This window comes from Callorhinchus milii, unplaced genomic scaffold (assembly GCF_018977255.1).
Source record: "Callorhinchus milii isolate IMCB2004 unplaced genomic scaffold, IMCB_Cmil_1.0 Scaffold4, whole genome shotgun sequence".
In the NCBI taxonomy this organism is placed as follows: Eukaryota; Metazoa; Chordata; class Chondrichthyes; order Chimaeriformes; family Callorhinchidae; genus Callorhinchus; species Callorhinchus milii.
In genome coordinates, this window is record NW_024704745.1 from 10,970,918 (window position 1) to 10,984,493 (window position 13,576).

Consider the following 13,576-nt stretch of genomic DNA (forward strand, 5'->3'; position numbering starts at 1 on the left):
ATCCCAAAATGTTCCAAAGCACTAGATCAGATATATTGTAAAATCCGGTGACTGTATGTGTTTTGTGTTTGAACAAGACAATGAGAATATTAGTCAGATTACACACAACTACGTATATACCTGGTACTGATTGATGATGTTGTGAAACGCTTAAGAAAGGAAATGCTTACGTAGAAAGGAAATCCTTATGAAGAAAAGAACTTGACACTCACATAATTTTGGACTGCCTGTGCTTGTGAAATAAACTGCTGTGAGCGTGGGTCTCCTAATTCATTGGTGTAGGTCAGGTTAGAGATTTCTAGACTTCCACCCAGGTAGAAAATGGAGATGGCAGGCGCTGCAAAGGAGAACAATCACATGTTACATCCACATTCTGCAGATAGCATCTACATGGAACTTCTGTTCACCTGCAAAGGGCACTCAAGCTGAACACTTACTGCTCTGTCAACCAACCCAGCCAGTAGCCATTGATTGCTAAATTATGCTGTCAAAATGCAGAATTCAAACTTACACAAACAGTAACAAAGGAGCACAATGATTGTTGCTGCAGTTAGAGGGATTACAGGCAGAGATCCAAGGATCCATCTTCTGCAGGGTTCACTTGTTGCCAGCCTGTGGGAGGAGAGCTCCAGGGGGCAGAGCTTGGCTTTGAATGCTAATGGATCCACTGAATGGACTGATGAGAGATTGAGACACTGATCAGAAGGCAAGGTCTCTTTGTCGGACACCGTAATAGGATATTTCTGAAGAAGAAGAAAAAAAAACAAGAATCAAATCACCTAAACGGTTGTTTCTGCGATAAGTATGTCACACCGACATGCAACGCAGGTCCTCAGATTTTGTCTGAACGGTTTTGTGACTCTTCTTTGAGCGCTTAATGAGTCAAATCACTATTCCGCTACCAGGATATCCGAAATGAGTTTGATTAGATTCCCCCAGAAAAGACAGCTCTTTGAATTAAAATAGATTTTACAGCCTGCCAATAATTTTCTCTTAAATTAAATAGCTTTTTTTTAAAAAAATGCAAGTAGTTTACACTTTACCACTTGCAGGTTTCTATCATTGTTATGGAATGTACAGTGTATTTTCCACTTTGTTATAAGTGACATGTTGCTTACACTATTTTAATGACTGCTGGTCCCCAGTCTTTTCTCCTACAGCAATGCTCTCATGAGTAACTTTATTCACTAAGTACATAAATACACTTAAAAAAAAACACCCACAGGAATGTGTCACCCGACTCTGAGCAGCACAATTAAACTTCAAAAGACTTTTTTTTTAAAAAAAATGGAAACTGAAGTCCACCGTTATTCTTCGATCAGTGTTAAAAAGGCAAGTAGTTAACAAGTGGGTGGTTGATTCCCATGTGAATATCATTTGAATGAGAGTCACACACTGAGAGACAGACAGAGAGAGAGAGAGAAATTATCTGAGGGAGGACTACAATTTTCTTTCCCAGAACTGGAGAAATAAAAACTGAACAGAATTTCATTTCATTAGAAAATGCTTTTAAATGGAAAACAAACTGAAGTGAATTGAAATAGAGAATAAACTGGGTACCTGAAGTTAGGGGGCTATTCAAAATCCATACTCTACGCCATACAAAAGTAGGACAATTATATCCTTTACCTTTTTTTGAAACAAAAAAGAGAGAAAAAGTCTCTCCTGAAAAGTCAAGAGATTTCTGCAGAGCCAGTGTTTGTGGGAGATGGCTTACCTGTCCAGTGGCAGGCACTGACCTTCCTTGGTCCTCAGCTGCTGCTCCTGATATACTGAAGATCTCACAGGTCCTTTGCTTTGGAAAAGTGAACATCGTCCCACTTCGGTTAAACCCAGAACCTGATCAGGAATCAATTCACCTCCCACACACCTCTCTCTCTCTCTCTCTCCCTCTCTCTCTTCAAAGCTTGCAGACTGACCCACCTCGACAATCCAAGACCCCACTTTGTCTGTGACTAGCTCTGACTGGGTGCTTTCTGTCGCCAGCTGTTGCTCATGCCCTTTAAAAGCCCAAGACACAAATAAAAGACCTTCCCTTGCTTCCCCTCTCAGCTCCCCCACCCCTCCCAAAAAAGAGACACAGATGCACAGGTGAATCTGCACTGCGACACCAGCAGAACACACACAGCAACTGCAAGCATCCCAAGAAGATACGTGTGCTGTGGGGGAAGCTGGTGATCGAGACAGCCCCACAAGGCACATTGACTGCCTGATGCCAGCCTCAAAAGGCACCTCACAAAATGCCAGCAAAAAAAAAAGAAGAAAGCCTTGTGTGATATATTGCTGTCCAGTCAGTCAGCATCAGTGATGATCCCTGGAGTCGATGTTTCAAGAGAGCAATGTGGTGTGTGGTGTTGCATTTTCCACTGTGTAACCCAGGGCTTTACTCTTATAAACCATAATAAAGCAAACTTTGTGCTTCAGAGACTTAAAAGAGTTTTTTCTTAAATTGAACTTTTTTTAAAAAAAAATCAGAAGAGAAGAATTGGTTGAACAAATTTATTTGGATTACAATGAGATTTTTTTTTAAAAAAACTTTTTTTCTCTCTAAGAACAAATCATGGAGGTGCCAATGTAAACTAGCTCTTTAGTAACTTAGATAAATGCCTGATAGGGAACACAAGTAAGGATTGGATTCCTGTTTACCATTAAGACTCTGTTCATTCTTCACATTTGTTTACACTTTATAGAGTATTATAAAATTATATACAGGCCATTTGGCCCGACTAGTCGATGACACTGTTTATACGCTACTTGAGCCTCCTATATATCCTTCTATTCCCTTCTCTTTCATGTATGCATCGAGTTTCCTTTTAAATATGTTGACGCTTTCTGATTCAAGCACAGCTTCCGTCAGTTATAAGTGCTGGCATTGTGTACCCTGGATATTCATTGAGCTTTGCTGCACAAGGCCTGTCTGCAGATATCAGATACTCCCAAAGATACAATCTGTTGATGCTCACACATGACTAATGAATTGTACCCATGGAACCACACTCTAGTCAGTCACTCATCTCCAGTTGAGAGAGAAAAAAAGGCACAAAAAAGCCTTGTATGATATATTGCTGAATAACCTCTAATATAACAGAAAAGTCACTGAGATTTCTTATAAACCATCTCCATTAGTCTCTACTGTGATAAAATGCTTTCAAATGTATTCTGCTTTGTCTATTTCATATATACTGTAATTTATATATAATTATATATTGTACATATCCTTCATAAATATCCAAATATAATCAGATGTAGACCTTCATATTAATACGTTTACCTGTCAGTTGTAGTTTGGGCCATGGTCATTTTGAATAAATAGAGCAGTCAAAAAAAACATTTATCTTTATAACTCATTTATTGTCACACAGATAAATATATTAATGCTTTGTAATGTAAAACATTTACAACATGAATTTCTAACATACAATCAAAACTTGCAGCTACGTAAAGCTGTCAGTAATTGGCAATATAGATACGTGCTCCTGGATCCATGTGGCAAACTTTGACACTCTTGTGTAGACTCCAGGGAAATTTGGTCTTCCACATCCGTAACCCCAGCTAACAACGCCAATCAAAAACCATCTTCCACCAACCTTTTCACGGCAGGATAATGGACCTCCCGAATCGCCCTGCAATGTTAATCACAATTCTGAAACCAACGAATGAGATAAATTAAAAATGCAACCCATTTTAGTTAAGTACGTTGGAAAATTAACATTTCACTCATTCGCTTTCATTAGATCTTTTTTATTAATTAAGGGAAAAATAGCAAGCTCCTATTTGATGCAACGCCTTTCATGGCAGGAGGCTGCCTCAAAGCAGATGATAATATGCAACATATATATATTGGAACCGAAGAAATTGATAACATAGAAGGAGGCCTTTCGGCTTATTGTGGCTGAGCTAGCTCTCTGTAAGAGCTATGCGCTTACTCCAATTCTTCCATTTTTCCCCCTATCCTTTACATCAACCCATTGGCAAAACGTTAGTAATTACAAAATAAATGACTATATTTGAACCTAATCAGTTCAGACTGTATAATACTTACATTTAAATATCAAAGTGGCATCTTATTGACCTTTTGTACCATATTTTTACACTTACTCGACAAGCATCTCTTTTCCCTGATAGCAACCCAGCACACAGCATACGTGGAGTGATGAGTCCATAGGTGGAGCGACAGAATGTTTGGTTTATGATCTCAACCTCGGCTTCTTGCAGAACTGTAGGATCACTGGTGTCTTTGGTACAGGAAAAGATAAAATTACAAGGCACTACTTAATCTGTCTAAAAATGTACTTTGCTTGACTATGAACTGTCAGCAGGAAGTAACTGTTCATCAATATTAGCATGCTCTACCTATTATTTTGCTGTGGACTAAATACTAATACTTAGTCAAATGGGGAAAATATTAAAGCCATGTAATCATTTACAATTTACTTTTTCACAAATGTATTAATAATAATAAAAATATGTTTTTCGTGTTGGGAGGACGTTCCAAAGAGCTTCACAGGATTTACTGTAAAGTGGAGTGACTGTGTGTTTTGTTGGCAAACATGGCAGTCAATTTGTGCATAGAGATGTTCTGCAAACAGCTATGAAGTGAATGACCAATTTCATTTGGGGAACTGTTGGCTGAGACACCGTGAGAGGAACTCTCTTCATTCTTCGAATATTGCCAATGGGATCGTTATTATACACCTGGACAGGGAGATGGGGTCTCGGCTAAATGTCTCATATGAAAGACGGCACCTCTGACAAACACCCAAGCATTATTTAGGTTGAATTAATTGGTTTGGTTGAAATAAACTTTTGTGATATTCTTACCTTTTTCTTGTCTTCGACCCCATCCAGTCACCCAACATTTCTCCCCATTCGGCACTGCATGGGTGAGTGAAGGGACACAGATTGGTTGGATTACTGCTGCCAGCGAGTCTGGCCATGCATTCTTCATCTGTAGCAGTGAAATATCATAGTCAAAATTCCGAGTGTTATAATATTCATGGACAATGATTCGTTTCAGCTCACTTGTAAACTTTGGAATCCCTTGAATACGCATTCCTAGATGAGCTACCCATGGTCTCGGATCAGACATCCTTGTGAAAGAAAGAGGTAGAAAATCTTTTGTGGATTAAATTTTCATCATGACTGTAAAGCACAGAAACGTATACACAACACTTCTATTCTTATTCACAATAAAGAGCTGAAATACCCGTTCCCAATTATTTTATGCTGAAATCATTAAAATATTCTTGAAATTTTAAGTTTAGATTAAGGTTCAAGCTAATGAAGTGTACCAGGTCAATATAGATGACGTAGGGTGGCTTTCCAATTAGTAGGTCACAGAATGAATGGAAAAGTTGGATTATCTTTCTACAAGGAACATTGGTTTAAAATCCAGCCTATTTTTAGCTGAAAGCCTTAGATGATTCATTGCCTATAGTGAAAGGGGTCTGTGGGGAGAGTCACAACCCTGAATCCAGTCGATTTTGTATTTGTTGTATTTTTAAATTGAGAAAAGAATATTAATTACAAAGTCAGATGATACTAGTGGTCAAATGGACTTGGTGTTACAGGACTGCTAATTCTGAGTTTGATCCACCCTCACAAGGAGGCCTTTGGTCACTGGGCTTGCCCAGATGGGAGAGCAAATCTGGCCAGTTGACTTGCTCGTATGGTCGTGATGCAAGCAATTGATGTGTGTCATTTTTTGACAATTTGGGGATAAATAATAACAACAACAAATCACTTGTTTAGCACCCTTCACATCGGTAAGATGTCCCAGGAGGGGACATCGGTAAGATGTACAGTGAGGGGATTTTGGACCCGAGCTGGAAGCTGGGGTCAGGAGGAGTGGAGGGCAGCGGGTGTGGGGGTGGGAGGGTGGCTAAAGGTACGGTTGAAGAGGAAGGTCTTTAGACAACAACAACAAATTACACTTGTATAGTGCCCTTCACGTCGGAAAGATGTCCCAGGGCGCTGGACAATCAGAGGTTTTGGACTCGAGCTGGGAGTTGGGGTCAGAAGGGGAGGAGGATAGTAAGGGATTGTAGTGGATGGGTGGCTGGGCACGATCAAAGATGAAGGTCTTCAAACGGGACTTGAAAGAGGCAGGGGAGGGGGTGAGGTGGAGGGATTGCGGGATAGAGTTCCAGAGTATGGGGGCAGAGATGCTGAATGCCTGACTGCTAATAGTGAGGTGGGAAGTGCGGGGGACCTGAAGCAGGCTGGTGTCTGTCGAGTGGAAGGAGCAGGCAGGCTGATATGGATTTAGGAGGTCGGAAAAGTCTGGGGGGAGCAAGTCCATGAAGGGCTTTGAAGGTGGGAATAAAGTGTTTTGTCCTTGATTCTTTGAGGAATGGGGAGCTAGTGAAGCCGTGCAAAAACAGGAGTGATTGGTTCACAGATTGCCTGGGGGGCAACCTGAGCTCCTGTTTGTGGAAAGCAATTCAGTTGAGTGGGAAAAACCCTGCTCACCATAAAAAATAAAGTGACACATAACTTCTAATAGGATTTCCTACTATAAATATTCACAGATGAAGGTAGATTTATCAACAAGTGGTAAATAACTCCCTGTGAGTGAAAGTGGGTATTTACCAGCCTGGGTCATTTATCTTTCCCTTCTATAATCATTGTCAAAATAAGGTCCAAAACTCTAAAGCAAAGATGGTTAGTAGCATCATACTTTTCCCCTTGGAAGCAGTGTGCTGCTGATAAAAGCCATTCTTTTGCTATTACTGAAGCACCGCAATACACTGATCCACCAAAGTGTAGGCTGACTTGCCAAGGCCACTTGCCGTCCTGAGCATTTGATCCCCCAACTATTCGACTCTGCTCCTGCTCCTTATTGCCACAGCCTGCATGACAAGTACAAACAAGACAAATTATAGAAGCAAACACCAAAACCTTTGCACTTTCAAACTCTCTCCAACTTATACTTACGTGAGCATCATAACTTGCCACCTGAAGCAATGGTGTGCATCAGTAATATGTAGCTTTCATAACTGGGGTGGTAAAGTCTTTTTCATAGCATACTTTTGCAATCAGTTCAACATGATTTTTGCATGAAATCGATGTTTAAAGGAACAATACTGGTTAGGCCTCAGCTGGAGTATTGCGTCCAATTCTGGGAACACACACGTTAGGAAGGATATCGAGGTCTTGGAGAGGATGCAGAGGAGATTAACCAGAATGGTACCAGGGTTGAGAGACTTCAGTTATGTGAAGAGACTAAAGAAGCTGGGATTGTTCTCCTTAGAGTAGAGAAGGTTAAGGGGAGATTTAATAGAGGTGTTCAAATTTATGAGGGCTTTTTAGAGTAGATAGGGTGAAACAGTTTCCACTGACAGATGGGTCGGTAAACAGGGGACACAGCTTTAAGGATATATCTGGCAAATGAACTAGAGGGGAGATGAGGGGAATTTTGAATTTTTTTTAATAAACACGGTGAATATGGTCTGGAATACACTGCCTGAAAAGATGGTGGAAACTAATTCAATAACAACTTTTAAAAGGGAATTGGATAGGTACTTGAAGAAGAAAAAATTGCAAGGATTTGGGGAAAGAGCAGGGGAGTGGGACTGATTGGGTAGCTCTTCCAAAGAGCCGGCACAGGCACAATGGGCTGAATAGCCTCCTTCTGTGTTCTAATATTCTATAATTAACATATAAGTGGATTCTGACTTATGATCAGTGTAAGAATCATCAATAAATTTAAGAGAAGACTTGATGCATACATGAGAAAGGTTATAGAAGGATAAAGAAAAGGGGAATAGAAAGGGTGCTGGCTTGTGTAGAGTATAAATACCAACATGGACTAGTTGAGCCAAATGGCCTGTTTCGATGCTGTATCACTATATGTAACTCTGTATAACATGGGAAATAGTCAGTTTTCAAGTCTGCCCACAAAAATCTCCCATAAGATGTTTTCAGACATGAATTAATATGCACAAATGTAGCATAACTGAATGACATAGATCCCATATCTCTCCGTTCTTTCCTTTTCCCAACCCCGCAATCCATTGTCTGACATTATAGCAGCACAAGCAATCTGGAAAAGAGGTGCAATGTCACATGCTTGTTTTCCATCTTGCTGGGGTTACCAGGTCAGTGCCTGGGGCTGCAATCACATGAGAATCATTGAATCAATTCAAATTTACATGATGTGTCAGTCTCTATTGTTCATATTGCTCTACTACAACAAGCAATGCAATATCATGTCCTGTACTATAAAAGAGGTATTACTGTCTAAAATACATAAATGACAAATTCAATGCAACCTCTTAAATAGTTTAAAAATCTGCTTCTGTTTAAGCAAATAATAAAAAAACTATACCTGACATATTTAAACATAAAGTGTTATAAAAGTTATGTTATTTCTTTCCAATATCTACACATGGGTTTTAAGCAGACTCTGCTGTGTACAATGCTAGTGAATTTTTGCCAATGCTCGCAAACAAATACACAGTCACTACACTTTAGATTGTTAAATGCTTCGCTTTAAGCCATTTCAACAATGTCATAAGGGGCTATATCAAATGCAAGGACTATTATTATTATAGTTTATCCAAAATTCTATGGGTGACAAACTGATTCTCAATTATGGAAATCCTCATCAGTAACAACCGTTAAACTCACCACAACTTATTTCATCGCTTCCATCCAGGCAGTCTATAGTCCGATCACATTTGGCATTCTTCTTCTGAATGCATATATTATTCTTACATTTATAGGTGATGTTTGTGCAAGGCACAGCTGAAAATTAAAGTTGACGATTGATATTTTGGAGATTAGGAATTATAAACATATCTATGCATCTCACTCAGATTTCTTAAAGACTCACGGTCAGTGCAGTTGAGTTCATCTGTACCATTCTCACAGTCCATAACTCCATTGCAGATGAGGTCAAAATGCTGCTGTGGAGAACTTGCATTGCACTCCTTTGGTGCTAAAGTGAACACAAGGCAACATAAGAAGGCTTGGATTGAAGAAAGAGTATTAAATCCATCAAACCTGCTCCTTCCATGGAACAAGCATTAACTACCAAATCACTGACTCCACCCTACCCCTCATTTTCCTGATAGAAATATAAAATATCTGTAGTTTACATTATTATTCCCAAGGGAATCAAGATGAACATTCGCCAAATTACCGTAATTTACTGCTGATCTGCTGCCCCCCCAATAATATTAAGCCCCTCACCTCCTCCTTCCTGCACAAGAACAATCATTCACCATAAATTATTAAATCATTTTAGTCTACACTGCCAATAAATAAATAGTGCATTGTAAAGCAGTGATGGGCTATTTATTACGACCTCAGTGGCCTATTTTGTAATACTCTTCTTAACAAAAATGTGATTTTTTACTGAAGCTTTTCTTTAACAACTTGCAGCAAGAAAAATTACAAGATTGAAACCTAGATGAAGATCTACCCATATGTGTACGTACACGTGCAAATGCACGTAAACACAAAAAAGGTTCAGTCGTTTTCACACAAAAAAAACAGAAAACAACAAATTTAATGCTGCGTTTTTGTCAAATGATGGGATCGGGCAATAGTTTGAGATCTAGTTACATAGAGCAACTCCTGTACTTTGGCTCTGCTTGGCAACTTTTTTTAAAAAAAATACAAACACAATGGATTGAGTGATTGACATCCAAATGTATATTACTTGCTACATCATAGCATCCTGATAAAAGCACTACTCTGCTCCCCTTCTTCTTTGCTCTCCTCAAACGAGAAAAATCGTTTGCCAAACGCCTCTCCTCCGTCCCCGCGAGATTACAGTGCACCTTTAAGGAAAGAATGCTTTGGAGGTACCTACAACAAAATACTTCATCACTTTCATCAAAGCAGTCATCTGATCCATCACAACGCTGAGACTGTCGGATGCACAGACCAGTGGAGCAGACATAATATCCATTAGGACAAGCTTTAGAAAAAAAAATGAGAATTGAACTCATTAATCTGAACAATGTTAACATTGTCCTGGCGGAAATAAACAGAAGAAACAAGTCATTAAAAGAACAACTCCACCATACATATAAGGTCACTTACCATCATAGTTAGATTCTGTGTTTATCCAACTGAGTAAGATTGTTCACTTCAGAACCTGCCTGCAACTTTCTGTGATGTTTTGGGCAGCAGGAGCTCATGGGAAAGGGGGGTTGAGGGAATAATACAACTATCTTACCCCCTTTGTTTTATGAACCATGCTTCTAAGATTCCTATGCATCACTTGCGGTGACGGGCACATTTCTGTCATAACCATTTCTTTATCGGTGCAAATATTCATTAACAGAAAAAAAATGCAGTTTTTTTTTTAAAAGATCATCTTTTCTGCTCCTATTCAATGAGGCAAGTAATGAAAAGACAATTCCTGAATATCTCTCTGAAGAAGAACGTTGAAACGGGCTCCAAAATACAAATAAGCCACCAATTATTGCTTACATTTCATTTTAACTGTCAATTTCCTTTTTTGTTTCCTTTAGGAGCCATTCACCAATCCACAGCACGCTCCAAGTCAAAGAGGTTTGCTATCAATGTTCCACAATGTAATCCACACTCATGTGGTTGAGGCAGGTAATCTGCTTCAACTTCTATTGAATCCACACAATGCCCCAGACCACTAGCTTTGCTGAGTTAGATGTAAAATCCACTGCACTAATTAAGTGAACTGTCAGCTTATCGATAACCATGAGCAGAGATGCTTATGGTTTGAAAGAGAAGATATGAACGAGCTTACGCTGACTGATGTTGTAACTGCTGTACTCTGCCAGAAGTGCCTTGTCCGATTGCTTTCCACTGCACTGGAACATGATATTCACTAAGACATTTGCTACCCGGAATACTGTCTGATGATCTATTTGATAACCGCAGTACCTGTTTGAAAAGCACAAGTCCAGGTTACAAAATGCCCAATTCAGCAATATCATTCAATATTCCAATGAATGTTGAAGCTGCATCTTAAACTGGGAGAACCATGGATTAGAAAACTTTTGCCTTCCAAATAATACAGATTTGGGGGTGGAGGGGTGGGGGGTGGGGGGACAGAGAATCGAATTTAAATTTAACATTAAATTGAAGGTTTAAATTTTGGTCCTGTGTCAGCCTGTCTCAGTTGGTAACATTCTCACTGGGATGCAGAAGATTCTGGGTTCAAATTCCACATTAAGATTGTGAACTCACATAATCTAGGATGTATTGGGAGGTGCACTGCCTTGTTGGAGGTGGCAGATTCCCACATTAGACCCTAAATAACATTTTGTAATATGGCATAAAGACTAGAAACCATATGCTGTGCGCAACTGGCTGCCATGTTTCGCACACAAAATATATACTCAATTCACTATACAGTATATTCTGTGAAGTGCTTTGAGATGTCTCAACGATGGAATAAGGCATATATCAAATGCAACAATTATTATCATTATTATTATTATGTCAGATTTATGAAGATTTGTCAGGAATTAACTTTTGTGATGGTTCTAAATCTTCATGAGATATAGCCATGTAATAATAAAGGACGATGGAACTATCTAAACAAAAATCAAGCACTGTAAATTGTACCTCACAATCTATAGAAGGAATAGAAATAAGAATACAAAATATCAACACTCACATCTTCTCATTTATTTTCCACCAACCGTGATCACATCTTTCAAGACCCTTCTCTTTCAGGATGTAGTTATGAAATGTCAATGCAATCCCAAGAGAGTCTGTAGAGGTCTGAAGTAAACGCAACAGCACCTTTGGTTTTACGTAATGGTAACACATTGAAGAAATACATAATCTAGCAGGGCAGTCTCACTCAAATAAAATACTTTCTAGTGTACATCTACTGTGCCAAATTGCATAGTAAAGGATGTTCAATAGCTCAGTTATTGGGATATATCATTGTTATAAATGTAAATTAAATTTAGAATATGCACACATGTTCATGATGAATTAACATTTAGCCACATAGAAATGGAACAATTTTTTTAAATACAAAGGCAACATTACCTTGAACGTCCATTTGCAATTGCATTTTGGAGGATAAAAACTTGGATAATAAGGACTGGTTATGTTTCCTTTCAAACCTGTACCATCTGTTGTTATTAAAGTCCCTTCGTATTCTGCAAAAATATATAAAAAACATCATGAGTTCACCTACAAATTATAATTTGAACAGTCACTTCACAATAATAATCCTGTGAAACACTTTGTGATGTTGCAGATATTGATAAGGCGCTATAGCAAATGTAAGGATTATTATTACTACTTTTATTATTTTAACTTTCTTCACTTTATCTCTTCACCAGGATACATTGCCTTCACATTCATTCTACTTCAATTAAGTGGACAGGCAGACAAGTCACTGTCAATGTTTCTTTATTCTGAGAAGTTATGATTGTAGTAAAATCATCACCAACAAGGAGATCACAAAGACATGTTTTTCTAATTTACCTCCTTCCCTCAGTTATCCTGTAGCTCAGTGGTTAGAGCACTCGCCTTGCAAGCGAGACACCTGGGTTCAATTCCAGGCAGGGTGAAACCTTGGGCAAGTTTCCTTACTCCACACGCCTAATAATAATCCCTCCAAAAACAAAAACAATAATAAATTGGGCATTTCCAATCCACGACTGTTTGTGGGATACTGCTGTACGCAATTGGCTGCCGTGTTTCACCCACAAATATACGGTCAATTCACTTTACAGCATATTCTGTGAAGCGCTTTGAGATGTCTAGAAGACGTGAAAAGCGCTACATCAAATGCAAGGATTATTATTATCCTAGGATTATCCCACTTGTAATAATGTTCAGGTGTTGTTTTAGACAGAAGGGTGTGCGGAAACCCTTCGCTGTGCTTAAGAGTATTCAAACCAGACAGAGTTCCAATATGTATGTCAGCTACATATGGAAATTTCCCTGCGTCTGGAATGGAATGTGAAGGCTTGGGGAAACAGAATGTGTATTGGAGGACTGTTCGGTTTCAATCAGCTAAAAATGCATATATTTCCATTGCAAGCACGGTCAACAAGCTTCTCACTGCTTGTTCAGCTAGAACCACCCCACCCATTTGGGCTTTGATTTGCAGGGTTTACAGATGCTGTCAAGAAGGAAGAATCCCTACTCCAAGGTGCCTGGTCTGTCCTCGAAGGTCTGCCAATAAGTCAGGCTGGTCGGTCAGTCATCAGCAGTGCCCTGGAGTACTGCAGATCTCAGGAATTGGATAACTGAGACCGCCACACAGCTGAGTGACTCGATTCCAACATTTTATTACCAAGGATGTCACTAACTCAGCTCCAAGGATACCCGGCTTACCAACTCTCAAAGAGGTGAACCATTGAAGAAATACATATATAACTGTGAATAAATCACAATTCTATCTTTGGAAACTCAGTCACTAGAATGATCTAAACGTTGTAGGTTCTAAACACACTGAGTGAGGTCAGGTCTATATACTTCTTTGGAACTGATGGGTCAGTTTTGTGACCAGCCAAAGTTTTGTTGCTTGAGTGAGTTTTCCTGTGAATTTAAAATATTGAAAATTGCTCCATCCAGTGGAGCACTGAAGGACTGACCAATAAAGGTGCAA

At 39.2% G+C, this 13,576-nt stretch overlaps 1 protein-coding gene across 1 annotated transcript in view; it reads right to left on the reverse strand.

Moving 5' to 3' along the window:
- LOC103180203 (transmembrane serine protease 7) overlaps positions 1-13,576 on the reverse strand; it is an 85,756-nt gene that overhangs the window by 60,058 nt on the left and 12,122 nt on the right. The window contains exons 9-21 of the mRNA XM_007895903.2: positions 12,001-12,113; positions 11,618-11,724; positions 10,742-10,878; positions 9,821-9,928; positions 8,837-8,941; positions 8,632-8,748; positions 6,680-6,851; positions 4,822-5,090; positions 4,099-4,235; positions 3,471-3,623; positions 1,718-1,795; positions 602-743; positions 213-337 (exon numbers count right to left, since the gene is read on the reverse strand). Of these exons, the coding sequence (XP_007894094.2) occupies positions 213-337; positions 602-743; positions 1,718-1,795; positions 3,471-3,623; positions 4,099-4,235; positions 4,822-5,090; positions 6,680-6,851; positions 8,632-8,748; positions 8,837-8,941; positions 9,821-9,928; positions 10,742-10,878; positions 11,618-11,724; positions 12,001-12,113 (1,763 nt within the window). The remainder of the gene's footprint in view (positions 1-212; positions 338-601; positions 744-1,717; positions 1,796-3,470; positions 3,624-4,098; positions 4,236-4,821; positions 5,091-6,679; positions 6,852-8,631; positions 8,749-8,836; positions 8,942-9,820; positions 9,929-10,741; positions 10,879-11,617; positions 11,725-12,000; positions 12,114-13,576) is intronic.